Source organism: Barbus barbus (genome assembly GCF_936440315.1).
Source record: "Barbus barbus genome assembly, chromosome: 12".
Classification (NCBI taxonomy): domain Eukaryota; kingdom Metazoa; phylum Chordata; class Actinopteri; order Cypriniformes; family Cyprinidae; genus Barbus; species Barbus barbus.
This window is the reverse complement of record NC_136740.1, coordinates 13,073,074-13,094,212: the sequence shown is the minus strand read 5'-3', so window position 1 is coordinate 13,094,212 and position 21,139 is coordinate 13,073,074. Positions and strand designations below refer to the sequence as shown.

Genomic DNA, 21,139 nt, shown 5'->3' with positions numbered 1-21,139 from the left:
GCTTTTCCCTTGTTTTGAATAATGCATTACTGACTTGACAGAACCTACAGTCACTAGCACATGATGCCTGTGTGTGTTTTTTACAGTAACAACTTTCAAAGACACAAATTGTTAATTTCTCTCTGAACATAAATATTTTATGACCCTGGAAAACATGCTTGGTTTTGTGTGTTTTAGGTATTTCAGTGTTACCAGCCTGTGTTGGAACTGATACAGCTGGTCAGAGTCAAAGATCTCCCAATTCTTCTCCATTCCAGCGCAGAGTTTGAACTGTATCTTTCCCAAAAGGCAAAAGGCTCCAAAAATGGCCATTAGTGCATTTTATCCATAAACACAAACAATAATTGTAAATGCACATAATGCATAGATATGTTTTATTTGAATATCTCTTTTAGCTACGTAATCATTCACCTTTGCAAAGGTTAAATGAAATTACTGTAAAAATGCTAGAAAATCAATAGATTCTATTTCTATTCATAAACTGACCAGTCAGAATGAATATCATTTGTTTCTCTCAAAAATGCTATGAAAATGGACCTGAATTTTGCCTTTTTGTATAAATAACCAATCTTTTTTTTTATTAGAGGTGGTGCCTGTAGATAGTACTGCATGATTTGTTTTACCTTTTTTTGCCATACAGGTGCATCTCAGAAAATTAGAATATGGTGAAAAAGTAAAAAAAAATTTCTTGTAACTTATTTCAAAAAGTGAAACTTTCATATATTTTAGATTGATTACATGTAAAACACTTCAAAAGTTTTTGTTTTAATTTTGTTATTAGAGCTTGCAGCTCTTGAAAGTCAAAAATCAGTATCTCAAAATATTAGAATATTTCCTAAGATCAATCAAAAAAAGGATTTGCAAAACAGAAAAGTTAAGTTCTATAAAGTATGTTCATTTCTGCACTCAATACTTGGTGAGGGCTCCTCTAGCACAAACTCCAGCATCAGTGAGGAATGGCATGGAAGCGATCAGCCTGTGGCTCTGCTGAGGCACTATTGAGCCTTCAGCTCGTCTGTATTGTTGGATCGACTGTTTATCATCTTTCTCTTGAAAATATCCCATAGATTCCATATGGGGTTCAGGTCAGGCATGTTGGCTGGCCAATCAAGCACAGTAATATCATGGTCAGCAAAGCATTTGGAAGTGGTTTTGGCACTGTGGGCAGGTGCTAAAGTCCTGCTGGAAAAGGAAATCAGCATCTCCATAACGCTTGTCAGCAGATGGAAGCATAAAGTGCTCCAAAATCTCCTGGTAGACGGCTGCATTGACTCTGGACTTGATAAAACACAATGGACCAACACCAGCAGACGTCACGGCACCTCAAATCATCACTGACTTCAGAAACTTCACACTGGACTTCAAGTAGCTTGGATTCTGTGCCTCTCCAGTCTTATTCCAGACCTTGATTTCCAAATGAAAAGCAAAATTTACTTTTATCTGAAAAGAGGTCTTTGGACAACTGAGCAACTGTCCAGTTCTTTTTCTCTTTAGCCCAGGTAAGATGCTTCTGACGTTGTCTCTGGTTCAGAAGTGGCTTGGTAGCCCTTTTCCTGAAGATCTCTGAGCGTGGTGACTCTTGATGCACTGACTCCAGCTTCAATCCACTCCTTGTGAAGCTCTCCCAAGTGTTTGAATCAGCTTTGCTTGACAATATTCTCAAGCTTGCTGTCATCCCTGTTGCTTGTGCGCATTTTCCTACCCAATTTCTTCCAGTCAACTTTGCATTTAATATGCTTTGATACAGCACTCTTTGAACAGCCACCCCTTTCAGTATTGACCCTCTGTGACTTACCCTCTTTGTGGAGGGAGTCAATGATCGTCTTCTGGACCATTGCCAAGTCAGCAGTCTTCCCCATTATTGTGGTATCAAAGAACAAGAGATACCCAGAATTTATACTGTAGGGATGGTCATTAATTGAAACTCAAATGTAAATATTCTAATATTTTGAGATACTGGATTTTGACTTTCATGAGCTTTTGAAGTGTTTTACTTTACATGTAATGAATCTAAAGTATATGAAAGTTTCACTTTTTGAAATAAGTTACAAGAAAAAAAATAACTTTTTCACCATATTCTAATTTTCTGAGATGCACCTGTATATGGTTGATTTTCTGAAAGCTTTAAAAATTAATGACGCATAATCTGTTTTACGTTTATGCATTTATCAGATACTTTTATCCGAAGCAACTTCAAAAGTTTGGGGTTAGTAATATTTTGTAAGGTTGCAATTTATCAAAGGTGACAGTAAAGACATTAATAATGTTACAAAAGATTACTATTTGAAATAAATTGTTCTTTTGAACGTTTTATTCATGAAAGTATCCCTATAAAGGATAGTAAGAAATGTTTCTTGAAATACATTAAAATAGAAAAGGTTTAAGTTGTAATCATATTTTACAATATTAATGTTTTTATGGTATTTCAATTACATTAATTCAACCTTAGTGAGCAACACACCTCTTTCAAAAACATTAAAAAAAAGTTACCAACTCCAATCTTTTGAACGGTAGTGTATACGAATGTTTAAAAAACAGTCACCCATTTACTAATTGTACCAGGTTTCTTTCAATGTCACGCGGTGAACTCTGCACTGAGAGCTAATGATTGTTGAGATGGCATGTTCCTTGTGACTGTTTATACTGTAAACTGCACTGTCATTTTCCTCTTTGTATTGTTTCACACCTTGACATTCATCTACAGTGGTTTGACTTCTAAATCTGTCAAAGCCAAGCTACTCTTGGACCAACTGTGCACATTGCGTGGAGAGGTAAGACCAACTCCAACATAATCATCACCAATTATTGTCTTCCGGGCCAGATATATACCCTCTCCCGCTAAGATTCAGCCAAAGCTGTCAAAGTCCTCTGAGACGGATAGTCAGAAACTGATAACTTGCATCCAGTAACTTATTTCCCAGAGCTGGAACACTGGGGCAACAAAGACAAAAAGTGTTTCCTGTTGCAGGTGGGAGCTTTGTTTTCTCTGTCCTGTGTGATGAGCTCGGAGACTTTCCCAGCGGCCTCCAAGCTCAGCTCCTGCAAATGGAGAGACTTCATTTCCAAACGCCCCAAGGACATACCTGGTATGAGCAGCGTTTAATAAAACAGCTTTGTACTTTGTTCTAAAGGCTGTTAACATGTATAATTGCACCATGCTCATCCTCATGTGCCGCCCAGTGCTGACATCTCGCGTTGTAAAATTATACTCTTGACATGAAGTTGCCTACTTTTATTTCTGTGTGTTTGCTAGCGTGCTATTAACTATTCATCCCTGTAGTGCCTGATGTGGAGGTAAAAGGTGAAAGAGGCCGCTACCTCTTCTTGGTGCAGGGGGCGGAGTCAGACTGCACAGCGCGAATGATACACACGGCCAGTCAGATCAATGGAGCTACTGCCCTGGCAACGCTTAATGCCCTCATCAGGGAAAAAGTTCCACCTTCCTCAGGTATGATTACCATTCATTTAAATGCACAGTCGATGGCAGCATGAATATGCACAGATGCAACAGTATGCCTAGAGCTGGATATTTGAGCATAGTCATAAATCAATGTGTACTGTTGGATTGAGAGGACTAATACAGGTCTTCTAAAGTAAGTTGGCCCTGTGGCATTCCAGAAACCGCATTTATTACAGCCAGATTAAACCCATACAACAGTCTCATCTTTCACAGCAGTGGCTGAGGCCACCTAGATGTTGCCAAGATGACACCGATGAGAAAATATAGTCCAGAACTGCACAGTCCTGAGCTTCAGAAATGAGGAACATCACTTTTTCTAATTTATGTGAATTTACAAACACTGAATTAGAAATACAGTAGCACAGTCCTAGACTTGTAGTCATGTTTCATGTTGTTCCTTTTAGCAGTTTTGCATTTTAGGCTTCAGACTTCATGGGGGTAAAAGCTTTAGACCCTTTCTTTGTCAACAGAGCAACTGAGGACATTTAGTCTTGGACAAATATCCAAGGAAACAAACTCTGGAACATGATATGGACATAGGACATGCCTTTTTCCTTCCAAAGTATATTTTTCCCATGCCTTTTCCCACTTTCCCTTTTTGCAGTGTAATCAAATTTGAAAGAAACACTCGTTTGGCTATTTCATATATCATTTCTTGACTTGCCATGTCTTCTCATAGATTAACATCTATTTGTTACTCGTGTAATCAGGTGGTTTGTGGTTAACTACTACTCTTAATAGCTCTTCTTTGTATAGCGAGACTGGCTGTATTGAAGCCCACCGCTGGAGAGCTTTGTTACGGTAAATTACTGCTCTTGAGATCAGAGAATGTGTGGGTTTGCTCAGAGCCTCCCGTGGAGCTTAGAAGGTTGTGCTATATCCATAACTCAACCTTGATAACTTAAGACACAAACAAGTGAGTGGTTGTTAATGGCGGTGCCCAACATGGCAACAATGTTTCGGCATTGGTACTAACAATGAACCCCAAAAAAAGCATGTTGAGCTCATACAAGAGCTTTTCTGAGAAACTGCATTGTGAAGAACACTCCAACTCTCTTTGAATGGATTCTGAAGAGATGCTTGGTACCTGGGAGTTTTCTATAAGCAGCTTGCCACAAGCCAGTCAAATTAAATTGCCATCAGGGCTTTTTTCTTCCTTTTTCGTGTTTCACTTTTATATATAGTATTAAAGGGATAGTTCACCCAAAAATGCAAATTCTGTCATTAATTACTCACCCTCATGTCGTTCCAAACCCTTCATTCATCTTCGGAACACAAATTAAGTTATTTTGATGCATTCCGAGAGCTCTCTGACCCTCCATAGACAGTTAGGAACCTTGCCGATCAAGGCTCAGAAACATAGCAGGGAGATTGTTCAAATAATCCATGTGACATCAGTGGTTCAACCGTAATTTTATGAAGCTGCAAGAATACTTTTTGTGCGCAAAGAAAACCAAAAAATGACTTTATTGAATAATTCGTCTCCTCTGCATCACCCTATAGCGCCAATTTGGAGAGTATCACATATGTAAGCAACGTATGTACGCGGATACGTTATTAACGTTGAGATTAAAGCATACACAATAATACGTTGTTTATATGTGATCCTCTCCAAAATGATGCCAGGGTGATGCAGAGGAGACGATTTAAGTTTTTAAATGTCATTTTCAGGTCTATGCTTAAAAAGTGGGACTGACAGTTAACATGTTCAACAAAACAAAATGAAGAAAAACTTGTTTAGAATCTTATAATTGTGTGAACACAATTTTTATCATTTTAAAACTTTTAAATTATTATAATTTTTTAATTTTAATTCTGAGATCAAGTGATAAATTCAGAGCCACATGTGTGGTAGGGATGCACGGTATACTGGTACTGGAAAAGTACCGGTATATATTAAATTTCAAACGGTACGATATAATTTTGCTCAATTCGGTATTTCATATGCTGCAGTTGCGAAATGCACCTGGAGGTGGCAGTGCTTCCCAAATTGCTGCGCAACCGGTAAAATGTGACAACAGTACAACGCGATGGATCAAACAGATTAAACTATCAACGCACCCGAAATTATTCAACAAAGAGAACAGTAGAAGTGAAATATGGCATTACTTTGGATACAAAACCGATGACAAAGGTGAACGAACTGACTAGGGGTGTGCTCAAAATATCGATTCTTAGATACATACCGATATAATAAAAAAAGATACAGTATCGATATTCTAGCCCTTAGTATCGATACTCCGCCCAGCCATTAGGGGGCGCAGCGGTGCCCGCGAGTTTAAAAAAACTCATGGAAAATGTTAAAGCAAGATGTAGCATTTAAGTGATTTCATAGTGAAAAATGTTATGGCAGTACATGGTGTCACAAAAAAGAATTATAAGAAGATTTAATAAGAAGTTAAGAATAAGAAGAAGATTGTGTGCTTGTGTGAGCTCAGACTGTACCCTTGGAAAGTTAAATGTTGACTTGTGGTAATTTCCAGATTAATACAATTTGTGTACAATTAATCAGAGCACTTAAAGTTGCAAATATTTAAGCAAAATGCACTTTGTTATAATGCACTTCAGGGCTCGACAGTGCGAGCATTTCACTCGCATTTGCGACTAAAAATAGATGTGTGCGAACTGGAAAATGTATTTAGGAGCGCAAGTGCGAATACAAAACAAAATACAAAACAGCCTAACTTATACAGTAGCCTATAACAAACGTATTAATTTATTCTGTTTATTTATGGAAAAATTGCGATGCAGCCTCATATGATTACTTTAGAACTTTAAAAAGGCAACGGTTTAATTTAAATGAGCACAGATGAGAAGAAAAGCGGCGCGAGTTAATGTGAAGACGCGCTGAATGACGCACATTCGCCACTAGAGAGCGCTGCCGCTGCCGTTACCCCCGGTAACCCAGTAAACAAATCAGCTGCGCTACTTTCCTAAAACTGTGTAAATAATGTTTCACACTCACAGTCATTTAGATATTTATATTATCATGATGGCGCCGCTGTGTTCGGACGCCGTGAGGTTCGCTCCACTGAGAATTTGCTTCTACCTTCCTTTTTACTTAGTTTTACTTTCTCTTTTTACACATCTCACGTCGGCACTGATCACCTACAACATAGAAACACTTTTGGACATTGGAAACCGCTACACCAACCTGTTTCAGGACACTTTATCCACGAATCCTGCGTGGCCTCTGGAGATTCTTCGGAACGCGGAGATAAACAACACCCCCCCGAGGCGACGGATCAAGAAACACCGCGGGAAGCGCGCTGGAATTCGAGTCAGACTCAGGAAAAGGGCTCACAGTCCTCCTCTCCCAAGCATTCTCCTCGCTAATGTCCAATCCTTGGAGAATAAGATGGACGATCTTAGAGCCAGGATTAGTTTCCAACGGGACATTAGGGACTGTAACATCCTTTGTTTGTCAGAAACGTGGCTTTCGTCCTCGGCCCCGGACACTGCTGTAATGCCGAGTGATAACTTCTCTGTCTTTCGGACGGACAGAACAGCAGAGGCCGGTAAATCCAGGGGTGGAGGAGTATGTTTCATGATCAACAAGAAATGGTGTGACCCCAGGAATATCTCCATTCTGTCGCGTTCCTGCTCGCCTCATCTGGAACATCTTTCCATTATCTGCCGCCCATTTTATCTGCCCCGGGAGTTTTCATCGATCATTGTTACTGCTGTGTACATTCCACCACAGGCGGACACTGGCTTGGCTTTGTCTAAACTTCACGATGTGCTCAGCGGCCACATTAACAAACATCCTGACGCTGCCTTCATCATCGCGGGGGACTTTAACAAAGCCAACCTCAAGCAGGTCATGCCGAACTTTTACCAACATGTATCCTGTCCAACTAGAGGACCAAACACACTGGATCATTGCTACACTCAGTTCAAGGATGCCTACAAAGCCCGCTCACTACCGGCTTTTGGCAAATCGGACCATGCCGCCATCTTTCTAACACCGAGATACAAACAAAGGCTCGTTCAGGAACCTCCGGTGCAGAGAGTAGTGACGCGCTGGTCCTCCCACTCAGAGACTATGCTGCAGGCGGCGCTTGATGACGTCGACTGGGACATGTTCCGGGCGAGTTCTTCTGACGTCAGCGAGTTCACGGATGTAGCATTAAGCTTCGTAAACACGCTAACCGAGCAAGCTACAGAAACAATAACGATAAGGACATTCTCCAATCAGAAACCGTGGGTGGACAGAACAATCCGTGCCGCGGTTAACACACGCACCGCCGCTTACAATGAGGCTCTTCTGTCTGGGAATACGAGCGAGTACAAAGCATCGTGCTATGCTCTCCGACGCGCAGTAAGAGCCGCCAAACACAGATACAGAGAGAGAATTGAGTCTCATTTCCAGCTCAACGACTCTCGACGGATGTGGCAGGGACTGAGGACCATCTGTGACTTCGGAAACAAATCCTCCGCGGAGGTGAGAGCAGATCCGTTGCTGGCCGACGAGTTAAACATCTTCTACGGCCGCTTCGATGGCAACGGCGGTGGCGCGTTTCTGCCGACCAGCGCGTCTGGAAGCAGCAGGCAGAGCAGCGATGATCCTGTAATCACCGTGTCGGAGGATGAGGTTCGGAGGGCGCTAAAGAGAGTGAACGTCAGGAAAGCAGCCGGACCTGATGGGATAACCGGCCGTGTTCTGAGGTCCTGCGCCGATCAGCTCGCTGGTTTGTTCACTTCTATCTTTAATGAGTCCCTTGCTACCGCCGTGGTTCCCACCTCATTCAAAAAATCCATCATTATCCCTGTGCCAAAGAACAATAAACCCTCTTGCCTGAATGACTATCGCCCAGTTGCCCTCACATCTATAGTCATGAAGGTTTTTGAGAGACTTGTAAAGAGCCACATTTGCTCCTCCATCCCTGATACTCTGGACCCTCTTCAGTTTGCCTATCGCCCAAACAGATCCACGGACGATGCCATTTCTCACGTTCTCCACTCTTCCCTCACACACTTGGATAGCAACAATGGAAATTATGTAAGGCTGCTATTCATTGACTATAGCTCAGCTTTCAACACTATAGTCCCCATCAAACTGGCATCTAAACTCACAGACCTCGGCCTAAACTCCTCACTCTGTGACTGGATTCAAGACTTCCTCACCGGCAGACCTCAAGTGGTGAAAGTTGGCCAGTTCACCTCAAACTCCATCACTCTGAACATAGGAGCCCCACAGGGCTGTGTCCTGAGTCCCCTGCTCTACTCTCTCTACACGCATGACTGCGTGTCCTCTCACAGCTCCACATCTATTGTCAAATTCGCTGATGATACTGTGGTTCTGGGCCTCATCTCCAACAACGATGAGACCGCATACTTGGACGAGGTAGAGAGACTCACATCATGGTGCCAGGACAACTGTCTCTCTCTGAATGTGAGCAAAACTAAAGAGCTGATCATGGACTTCAGGAAGAGACAGCAGCAGCCCTACACACCTCTTATGATCAGTGGGACCCCTGTGGAGAGGGTGAGTAGCTTCAAGTACCTCGGTGTAAACATCTCCGAGAACCTGACTTGGACTACACACATCCAAACTCAGGTAAAGAAAGCCAGGCAAAGACTGTACCATCTGCGACAGCTGAGGAAATTCAGGGTCTCACCAGCAATCCTGAAAACTTTCTATTCAGGGACCATAGAAAGTGTATTGACTCAGTGCATCTCAGTGTGGTATGGAAACAGCTCCAATCAGGACTGCAAAGCACTACAGAGAGTTGTGCGCTTAGCTGAGCGCATCTCAGGGTCTGCTCTCCCCTCTCTGCAGGACATCTACCTCAAACGCTGCAAAAATAGAGCTGTCAAAATAATCAAGGACTCAAATCACCCTGGTAACCAGCTATTCACTTTGCTTCCTTCTGGTAAGCGCTTCCGTAGCCTGATGGCAAAAACTGAGAGACTTAGGAGGAGCTTCTTCCCCCAGGCCATCAGGCTCCTAAACTCTAACTCTGTGTCATAACATCACTTGACTCCATGTAAATATCACCATATCAATAAGCTATTCATAATTTTTCTCTACCTCATATTGCTGCTATTATATACCCTGTACAACTTTTTTGCACATTCTTTTGCACATTCCTCTTAGTACTATTTAAGTCAACAACATACTGACCTGCACATTTATATTTATATTTTTTTATCTATCTTTTTATTGTATTCTTTTTATTTTATTTTATTTTTTTCTACTTTTCTTCTCTTAATATTTGTATACTTTATAATTGCACTGTCCTTGGAGCGGACCTGACCTACATTTCACTGCTGGTTATACTCTGTATAATTGTGTATGTGACGAATAAAACTCTTGAATCTTGAATCTATATTCGCTTTAGTCTTCACAATAGCCTCAAATAATTCTTACTTAAAGACTTAATGAGCTATTTATTTTCAAACATTGTTTCTAAGCTAAAACATGGCCCATCCACTGATCTATAATAGAGAACAGTGGGCCTATCTATATATCAACGACTGATTCGTTATTATTGTTCAGTAACACAAGTTCCATTAGTTAACATGAAAAAAATAATGACTGCATTTATTAATAATGCTATCTTAATTTCAACTTTTAATAATACATTATAAAATCAAAAGTTGTCTTAATATAATTCAATGGAGCTAACATTAACTAACATGGTTGTATTTTTTATTAAATCAACATTAACAAAGAATATTAACTACTGCAACAATTAGCTATTGCACATTTTTAGTTAATGTTAACCTGCTTTAACTAATGTTAACAAATGGGACCTTATTGTTCTTTCGTTCATTTGAACAATCTTTTGCACTCTAATCTTGAAACACTTGTTTACTTTATATTTTTATGTATTTTTTATAAAAGTCTTTTAGTAAATTATCTTTAATAAAGTTATTTAACCTGTTAGGACGACAACACTTTTTTTCACTTAGAAATTATATATTGTGATTTAAAAACAAAAATATATACCGTGACAAAAGCTTCAATGATTATTGTGAAAATTTTATACCCACACAGTTTAATAGGATTATAACTAATTACATAATTAGCCTATTAAATAGTGTCTGAAGTAAAATTATTTAAAAACCTTGTGTACTTTCTGTATTCTGATAAATTAAATAATGGTGCTTGTAAATGTCTCTTTGTATCCCCTTATTAAGCTAAAACACCTAATTAGAAAAATTTGCATTGCGCCCCTAAATGTTTTTAATGCGCTCCTAAATTTTTTGACTTAGGAGCACATGTGCTCCTTGGGGAATAGGTAAGCGTCAAGCCCTGCACTTTTGTCTTCAATAAATTGAAGAAAAATGCAGAGTTCTGTTTGTTGAGTAAATGTGTTCAGCATTAACTAATTGGCTCTGGCCCATGTATTTTTATTGAATCGTATCGAATCGTGTCGCATTGTATCAAATCGTATCGAGACAGCTCTGTATCGAGGTACGTATCGAATCGTGACCTGTGTATCGAGGTATGTATCGTATCGCCAGGTTCTCCAAGGTATACAGCCCTAGAACTGACCTCACTGCACCTGTATGCAAGCGTTGCTATTGGCCCAGATCATGTTGCTGTAACGGTCTGTGTGGTTGTAGATGAAGGACGAGCGGACGAAAAAGGAGTAATGAAACAGGAATCCATTTATTAAGCTTCAACTCACTTATACCATTTAATATATTAAGAACAGACAAAAACTAGGGGAGAACTCAGGTCTTTTAAAGCAAACGGAAACAAAGGAGCAAACAAGATAATTAATTAAACACAGGTGGACAGGATAAAGGATGATTAACTAATGACTGACAGGAGATACCAAATGAGGGCAAAACAGAACTGAAATGAAAACCGACATGTGACAGTTGCCAAAGGAACACATCAAATCTTTTTAAGCATTTGTCGCTTGTTCATCCTGATCTTTTCAGAGAATTAAGAGATCAACAGGTGTGTGCAGTCAAAATGTAACCTATGTTCCCGGTAGTTACATTTTGAGACATTTCGTTTGCACTGAAAAGACAAGAAGATTTGAATATATTTTCATCTTATTACTTCAGTTAGCCTATTTTTTTTCTTTTTCTTTCTCCAACATCAAACTGTAACCTATGTTCCCTGTAGTTTTTTTCTGTTACAGTTTGATACAAAGGAATTAAGATATGAATCTGTTTTTATTATTGTTATTATTATTAATAAAATAGTTTTAAATTCACTTATCTTTTGAGGCTGATTATTTGTCACCTATGGTATCGATACCAAGGTATTACATTCTGGTATAGTACCGAAGCCAAAATTATGGTATCCCTAATGTGTGGTGTACTATTGCATAGCCGTTATACATAGTCATATTAAACCAATTGAAGTCAATGACCTTTATACTGGTTATTCTTAATTTATATGTTCTAATAAATTTCATATAATGAATTTCAATTAATATTAAGTCAATTAAAATTTCTCACAAATATAATTTCTTTTTCACTTACACTAATTTTACATTAGTCTCATGTAGCCAGACCTTCAGACTAATAGCAATGTAGCCAGACCTTCAGACTGACAGCAGAAGGTCTGGGAACCATAAGTGCTTTCAAAGAGGCCATATGACTGAAAGGTAAAGCAACCAAACTCGTTTAGTTTTGTGCCGAATCATGTTTAGGGGCATGGAAATGTCTCCACAATAACAGACCGGTGTGTGAAAATCTTGGATGTATTTTATAGAGTCTATGCCGCAAACTTTACATATTTCTTATACTTTGGAAATCCAGCACTTAGTTGATCCTGATAAGCGTTCATAGTCACATTGTTCTTCTACAGCATTCTTTGCAGAACGTTACAGAACACAACACACACGTCTCCCGGAAATCCTGTATACTTCAACCAATCAGGTGACGACTTCAAATCTCCTGAAGTGTTTCCAATTTTGTGTGCCATATGCATCCGACGTTCAGCCCACGTTTCATGGGTCTGACATATGACGCTGAGACTAATATTACATTAACTACCTTTTTTGAATAAAAAATCTGAAATTATTTGAAAATTATACACTAACAGCAAAACTAGTGTAATGCAAGTGCAACATAGTAATAACACAGTAACATTTAAATATTTGCACATTTACGTGTTGCTAAGTTATTAATTCAATACAATATGTTTTTAGTTGAAAATTATCAAGTTGTTATTGTATTTTTTTATGCTCCGGTTTTTCCCAGGACCCGGGAAATACAAAAGGTTAAGCCAAACGTTGAATGCATTAGGAAAAATGGAAGAACAAAAAATATTAAATGCGAACCAGTCATGACACAACATAACTAGTTAAAGATATATTTTGTAAATATGAGTTTTGACATAACCAGCTGTGACTGTGATGAGAAACAAGATGCTTTGTAGATAGCTGGGTTTCTATTTCTGTTGCGTCATGCTCAGTTGCCTTACCCACAGCGAATGTACATTTAAATATCAAGTATCTTTTGATTGGCTGTGATTGTGTCAGGCCTCACAGCAGTTTTGTATCCACTGTGGACATGCAAATGCTTGTTGCTGGAAATTTTATGTGTGGTTATGGAACTGTTTACAGGCTTTTGTGGTTTTAAAGATTAGACAATGCATTGCATACTTAAATTAACTCTTTTTCTTGAATTTGGTTTTACTTTTTGATCTGGCTGAAGTATCAAAGAAAATAGATAATGGCTTTTCTAAATAGTGTGCGCATGTAGGAGCATTAATGTAACCAAAACAAAACTTGTAAGGAAGAACAGTATAGCAGTTTTGAAATGTAAGATTGGATATTTTGGGCAGGCTTCTCTACTGGCACTTTGCTTTAGACGTGATTAACACCTCTTGACTCACTCTTCTGCGTTCTCAGAATCTCATTCTCTTCTCTTCTCTCTTCATAGGGAGCAGCACTGCAGACTGGCTACGGTCCCTGCCGTCTCTCTGCGGAGAGCAGTTCTTGCAAAGGGAGAGAAAGCTGGCCAAGGTGCAGACACTGGTCCTCAAGGAACGTTGCCGTAAGTGTTTCCCAGGCAACGGAAAATCTTGCACCAGGACCTCTAAGTATTCACACGCTGTGCTTCAGTCACCCCAGAGCAGCACATTTCTAATCATATTCCTCTGGTCACACATTCTCAGTCTCACATGAGCGCTTTCTGAAAATTAAGATCTCTTTTGTGCGGTAAACAATAGAGCTTTTGTCAGACCCTCAACACCTATTGTGTTAACAAGGGTTTATGATGCATGATAGACTATATGATTGATGGATTAATTGTGGCATGTCAGAGCACTGTTATTAGGCTTGTAGCTAATAAATTCAGGTTGGTTCCTAGGCTGTATCAGACGTTTGACACTTTTTCTTTGCAGACTTTGTATACAGAGTAAATTGTATATACATTGGTAGTGAAAATGTGTGATTATGCTCAATGTTACCCTTTAATAACTTAAGGCACTTCTAGAGGGGATGTTGTGAGAACTGATTTGAAAACATGATTAATTATACAGCTGTCTCAGATGTGATAAGTTTCATTAGTGTGTCTTACAAGAAACTGAAAGTCAACATGAAGCAGACCGATACAATATGTAACAGATTGGTTTGAAAGGGTTGTATAATTAATGAGAGACATTTAATGATGCATCTCGTGTGGCTAGGGCGACGAGAGGAGGCCCAGAAGTCTGCTGCCATTCCCGTGAATGAACTGAAGGCTCTACTGAATCTGGCCAGAGAGCAGTACCTTCAAATGCATGACTCCACACTGTCTAGAGCATCTGAACACATGTGCCTGGTGAAGGAGAACCGGACTTCCTCTTCTATCACTAGTGGTGAGGAGTACTTACAGAGCAGTTTGCTTTAGGGATACATCATTTGTAAAAAAAAAAACAATATGGATTGTGGTGAGAATTATTACATTGATACATTAATAATATTATGCATCGTATTGATTACTACTCATGTTTATTATAATAAAATCCAGTTTAGACCAGTGCTTCTAGACTGGTTTTGCTTCATTACCCAAATTTATATTAGAAATTTATACTATCAAATGATGAGCCAACACAGTACCAAATTTGTTCATTTTACAAAAGTTAACAAAAATGCATTTTATTTCAAATGTTCTAAAAATGACGATTGACTTGGGGCCCTATGAAATCGCTTTTTTTCCCAAATTCCGTTTTTTTTGTCTAGACTCTGTTTTAATGGTTAAATTAAATTTGATTCATCCAAAATCAAGTCTATTTAATTGAAAAGAAAACTTAGAATATTAAACAGCAATTTATTAAAACTTTAACAAAAATTTAAATTTTTAAGGCCTTATGAAATGTATTTTTACAATTCATATAGAAATACATTTCATTAGAAATATTTTGTTCTTAAATTGTTTTATTTTTACCAAATTCTGTTTTACATAAATTTTCTGGATTCTATTTTGGTTTCATTAAATATTATTAATCAGAAGTGTGTCTAATTAATAGATTTTATAAAAAGTGTATATTTTTTTTTCAATTCTCCTTTTTTCAGAAATACTGTCTTGTGTATTTGCAGGGTTCCCGCAGGTCCTTTAAAAAGTCTTAAATTTAGGTGTATCAAATTTAAGGCCATAAAATAATATGAAGAAAATATGAAGAGGTCTTAAATTTGGGGATGGAAAGACCAGAATTGCGATATGACTTTAATGGGATGGTTAAACTCCAAAAAGCTATGATTTTAATAAATAAACATGATCGCTGCACGTTTCAAAGTCCGGTGATTCGCTGTTTTGTTTTCTGCCATTACTGCGGAAACTGTTATGTTTCTGTCGTTCCGAAAGTGCCACCTACTGGCAGAGAATGAATGTGTATTTTCAAAAAGCCTGTTGTTTTTGTTCAAACCAATGCAAAAATCGACCCATGTTTTAACCCTGCAAACATGCAAAGCTGTAAATGTGAACTGGTGGATCGATTAGAAGATGATGCATTATAAAAATGTAAACAGTAAAATATATTTGTATGGTTTTAATTCATATAATTTATTGTTAACAATTGCTTAAATTAATATAATAATTAGACTAATACTTTTGACACATTCATTTTCTTAAAAATGGTTTAAAGACTGAAATGTGAAATGTATCATTTTATAAAACTTTGTTTTTGTGAAAACTATCTAAACTGTAAATCATGCTTTTTACATTCATTTCACAGTTTAATATGTATAGACATTGCTTTACCCCACTCATATGGTATTGATTTTATTTATTTTAAAAGGTCTTAAAGTCTTAAATTTGAGCTTATAAATCCTGCAGAAACCCTGATTTACATTTTTCTTCTAAATAAATTCTGATAAATATTGCTTTAAAAATAATGTTTTAATTTTATTAGTAGCAGTAGTACTATCATTGCATTATTTCAGTCACAGTTTCTTCAAATTAAACCAAACTTATTGTGACGGGTTGCTGTGAAGACTTTTCTGTTTGTTTATACGATATGACAATAGTTTTTCTCAAAAGAAACGGTGAAATGTTCATGACGTGACTCTCAGAGCAGTTCTAGTGATTGTTCATGTCTTCATTTACTAATATATTTAGGCAGCAGAGGCTAAAAAAAACCCAGAGTGTCACTTCAGTATGTGTATAGTAAACAAAACCACACATCTGCGCCATTCATTCACACAGAGACACACAGAACATGCAGGATTCATATTTAAATGGTATTTTTGCAGCTTAATCTAGTCCATATTGCATTTAGATTTAACTGAAGTTCACCTGCTTTTGATGTCAAATTCTGTGGCAGTAAATTACGTTTTTCAGACTGGATTCCATGATCCAGTCCGCGTTTTCCACATCGTGGAAATCATAGGGCCCTATTGGCTCCATCAACACAATGCAAAATTACTAACATGCCAAGCTGAAAGGGAAAAATAGTAGTTTTTTTTTTTTAAAGGAATAAACACAAGAATTGTCGTGGATTCAATAGTAATTCACTGTTGTTTCATGTGACTGAACCTTAATACATAGAACAAACACTAGTCTAAATGTAGTATTAGTAATATATGGTATTGGCCCAAATACCAAATGACTGGTAAATATGTGGAAAAATATCGTAGAGCTGGATTAGAAACTTTTGTGCCTGTGTGAATAAAGAAACTTAGTTTACAAAGTGTTCTTACCTAAGATTAACTTTTATTTACTCAACCTGTTGCTCTTTCTAACCATTACATTTCTTTCAAAGATGTGAAACGTTGTGCTTGCACAGAATGGCCAGAGAGGAGCGTCCTACAAAACTATGAGAACATACAGAGAGCCCGACAAAGATCCAGGTAAACCATCTGGTACCATATCACCTTATCTCAAAACTCATTAGCATGTCTGGAGCCTTCAGTTGTTGTCTTTGTTTAGGGCTTAATGAATCTCAAAACAGTGTATCAGATGGGAAAATAGCTTGTGCATTTGTTTAATGTTTGGAATAGTAAATTTGTGGTTGGTTGCATGAATAAATTTCAGTGTCATCCACAGGTGCAGGCTGTTCAGCAGTGGTTCCTCTGAGAGTCTGATGGGGCCTAAAGATAGCCAGAGGGGAAGTTCTACACTGCTGGATGCCAGAGAACTGCTCAAACACTTCACCCCTGATGGACTGCCTTGTGGGGAACTACAGCCGCTGCCAGTGCTTAGAGGGTTGGTCATACACACAGTGTCTGACATGATGTCTCTTAATGACTTTTTCCCCCTAGCTTATTAAAACCGCAATTCAAGTCCCTCTAGACAAGGAGGGAGCATGTGTGTACATGGTAGAAAGTTTTAAAACATCATTCAAGTTTTACAATTTTTTTTTTTTTTTTTTTTCTACTTGCACTGGTCTTAAAGTGATTGTTCAGCCCAAAGTTCTTGATTTATTCATCCTCACACTATTTGAAAACCTATATGACTGACCTTCTTCTTTGGAACACAATATATAACACTCTTTTCCATGTAATAAAAACAATGTGGCAGTTCAGGATAAAAAAAAAAAGCACAGAGCATTGATAAAGTTGGACACTATATCATGTATAGCTTTGTGTAAGGACCCGACTATAAAAGTCACAAATTGCGTAGAAAATGGCACATCGATGTACAACATGGTTCCATATTAAAGATATACAGAAAGGGAAAAGGGAAAGTTTTCAGAAAATAAGACTGTTATTTTTTTTTTGTCTACAATTTTTTTTTTGTCTAAAATTATCATATGACTTAGAGGATTTTAATATAAGCTTGAGTCTTATGAACCACTTTTATTGTGCTTTTATGGTGTTTATTTTGTCATTTGGTAGCTTGACAGAGCTATGGAGGACAATAAACTGAAGGACTAAGTTAGCAATTTAATTATTCAAAAATAAAAATTTAAATTAATAAATGACTTTTTAAATAGTGCTGTCAAACTAACACATTTAAAATGGATTAATTCATGTTTGTAAAATTTAGTTAAAATAGTTAATAAATCATCTTCAGGTTCACGTTTTATGCATTTGGAACAACATCAGATTAATTCATTTTTGGTGGCCCTATTGTAAATAATAAAATGGAGGTTATGTACTAGTTATGAGATAAAGATAATGGTAGCACTTTATTTTACAGTCCTGTTCCTCCTGTACATGCCATGTACTTATTGTAGTAATTAATTACAATAAGTAATAACCAGGTACTAACCCTGAACCTATCCCTACCCCAGCTAGTTATATTACCAGTACTTTCTTGGTTAAGTACACTGTAAGTCCATGTACTGTAAAATAAAGTGCAACCAAGATAATACTGAAGATTTTGAAGATTGAAGATTTTCTACATAACTTGCCTTCTACCAGTTATACACTACCTTGTGAAATACTCGTATTTCATAATTCCTTAACTCTAAATGTGGTTTGTGTTTTTGTTTGTGTAGTGAACATGCATTTGAGTTGTCTCCTGACCTCACACCCAGGAAGCTGGCCCAGCTTCCTTTCTCAAAAGCCGCCCGATCCCACTACCATGGAATAGAGTAAGTGTGTGTGTATGTGGGTGTCTATATAAAAACTCATCCGTTTTACAAACTTTTCTCCCTAATTCCTCCATCTTCTCAAGCATTCTCTGGGTGTGCTTCAGGTTCTGTCTGGATGATCGTAAGGCTCTTGAGCGAGACCGTGGCTTTGTGAAGCTGCAGTCTCGTCTAATAAGATATGAGACCCAGAGCACATGCTGTAAGGAGCCCTGCCCTGTGCCATTCGCCCTCAGTCCTGCACCCTCTCCAGCTGTGCTGTCTGAACCGGGCAGTGTGCCCGACGGTGAAGCCCTGCACAGTGAGCTGTCCCGCCTCAAACGCCGCTCCCGCGAAACAGACCTCCAGCCACAAAAGAGGTGACAACACCGCATGCATACTAATGATGAAGGGTCATCTCATGGCTTTTCTTACCTATAGATGGCCATAGGTCTTCTTGGGATATTGTTTGTTTTATATTTTTGCATCAGGTAGCAGGTCATTTGGCATTAAATTAGATATATGTGGGTATTTATATATACATAATAAATATACACAGTACACGTATAGTATGTAAACAAACTTTTATTTTGAATGTGATTAATCGTGATTAATCGTTTTGCAGCCCTAAATTAGATGCATTAATTTTTCAGGTCCTTTGTGCTGCAATAGTTGTATTTAATTGATCAAAAATGCAGTAAAAATGGTAATATTGTAAAATATTATTCTATTTTAAAATAACTGTTTTCTGTTGAATATATTTTAAATTGTATTTTATTCTTGTGATGGCAAAGCTGAATTTACTGGAGCCAATAATCCAGTCTTGAGTGTCCCATGATCCTTCAGAAATCATACTAATATGCTAATTTAGTACGTAATTATTGATTATTATTGCTGCTCAAATATTAATAATAATTTGTATTCTTTTTTATTATTATTAAGGGTGTTTAATGCCAGTCTGTTGTAATGATATTCTGTTTGCCAATATTTAAATAAGTCAACCCATCAATACACGCCAGTTCTCAGAAGAGGGAAGTTCAATTAGTCAGTCAAACTAATGTTTCTCCAGTTAGGTTAATTTTCTGAAGCTGTCAGTTCATTGATTCTCCCTTGTGGCTCATTTTAGTTCTGCCTGCTCATCATTGCCTTCCTTTGCCCCTCTGTTCCTCTAATTTACATGCATTTGAATGCACCATGCGTCAGTCGCACCCAAATTGAATATAGATCTGTGCTTGATGGCTTTATCAATGGGTGACATGAGCAATGAATGAAAATGACTGAGGTTGCCGCGCTGCAATGAATGTCAAAGTCTTACTATTTCCAGCATTTTTAGCTGAAATCACGTAGACCCTCTCTAAATGCGCTTCACATATGACAGTGATCAAATGTCTAGTGTTTGCCGCCACAGAAGCCCAGTGTGCATTAGATGTTGTGTTGTCAGGACATGAGGTTATTGACTTTCTTTTAAATGCTGACCTACTGCAGAACTCCAGGGGCCACATTAATTTTAAGGCCTATCATCGTCATCATCTCAGACTCTGAAATTACCACAGCAGTGTCACATCATCGGGAACTAAAAGCACAAGCCTGGAAATGTATGTTCAAGGATAAAAAAAAATACTGGAACTGAGCAGTTTCTTATTAAATGGGCTTAGAGAGAGAGTGGTGGAGCTGACATCTCCAGAAGAAAAAGAGGTAGAAGTGTGTGCTCCAGTGCTTAAGTAGGCCATCACATCAAGTCATTTTGATTAGAGTTTTGATGTGAGTTACAAAGTGAGATTGTGGGATTGATGATCTCAGAGAAGCAATATCTTACACCATCCACCTCATCCCTTTTAAAACCCCTTTGGCAGGTTCTGTAAATCGGAGAGCTCTGAATCTCTGGGTGCAGGTGGTACTCACCCAGCCGTGGGGGCTCTGCGGCAGCAAGCAGCCCATTCCCGTTCCAGCTCAGGTCTGGCCAGACGTTCTGCTTCGGTTGCTGACCCCTCGCCCAGTCAAAAACCCAGCCAGACCCGGACAGAGTCCCGCTCCCAGAAACACAACAGGGTAAGTGCTAATGACCAGGCCCAGGAGAATTGATACTTGAATTGAGAAGTGAATTGCACATTTTCTGCAGAGATTTGGGGTAATGTCTGCATAGTGATGCAAAATACAGTGGTGTGAAAAAGTGTTGGCCCCCTTCCTGATTTTTTTGCATGTTTGTCACACTTTGTTTCAGATAATTAAACAAATTTAAATATTAATCAAAGATAACTCAAGTAAACACAACATGAGGTTTTTGTATGAAGTTTTTTATTATGAAGGGAAAACAAAATCCAAACCCAAATGGCCCTGTGTGAAAAAGTGCTTGCACCTAAACCTAATAACTGGTTGGGCCACCCTTAGCAGCAACAACTGCAATCAAGCGTTTGCGATAACTTGCAATGAGTCTGTTACAGCGCTGTGGAGGAATTTTGGCCCACTCATCTCGGCAGAATTGTTGTAAATCAGCCACATTGGAGGGTTTTCGAGCATGAACTGCCTTTTTAAGGTCATGCCACAGCATCTCAATAGGATTCAGGTCAGGACTTTGACTAGGCCACTCCAAAGTCTTCATTTTGTTTTTCTTCATCCATTCAGAGGTGGATTTGCTGCTGTGTTTTGGATCATTGTCCTGCTGCAGAACCCAAGTTCGCTTCAGCTTGAGGTCACGAACAGATGGCCGGACATTGTCCTTCAGGATTGTTTGGTAGACAGCTGAATTCATGGTTCCATTTATCACAGCA

General features: G+C 38.3%; 1 protein-coding gene across 1 annotated transcript in view; it reads left to right on the top strand.

Moving 5' to 3' along the window:
- LOC306878344 (mdm2-binding protein-like) overlaps positions 1-21,139 on the top strand; it is a 35,014-nt gene that overhangs the window by 5,556 nt on the left and 8,319 nt on the right. Inside the window, exons 9-19 of the mRNA XM_079430627.1 lie at positions 178-272; positions 2,705-2,771; positions 2,969-3,086; positions 3,281-3,448; positions 13,319-13,432; positions 14,067-14,237; positions 16,620-16,707; positions 16,904-17,062; positions 18,300-18,395; positions 18,500-18,751; positions 20,225-20,420. Coding sequence (XP_079286753.1) covers positions 178-272; positions 2,705-2,771; positions 2,969-3,086; positions 3,281-3,448; positions 13,319-13,432; positions 14,067-14,237; positions 16,620-16,707; positions 16,904-17,062; positions 18,300-18,395; positions 18,500-18,751; positions 20,225-20,420 — 1,524 coding nt within the window. The remainder of the gene's footprint in view (positions 1-177; positions 273-2,704; positions 2,772-2,968; positions 3,087-3,280; positions 3,449-13,318; positions 13,433-14,066; positions 14,238-16,619; positions 16,708-16,903; positions 17,063-18,299; positions 18,396-18,499; positions 18,752-20,224; positions 20,421-21,139) is intronic.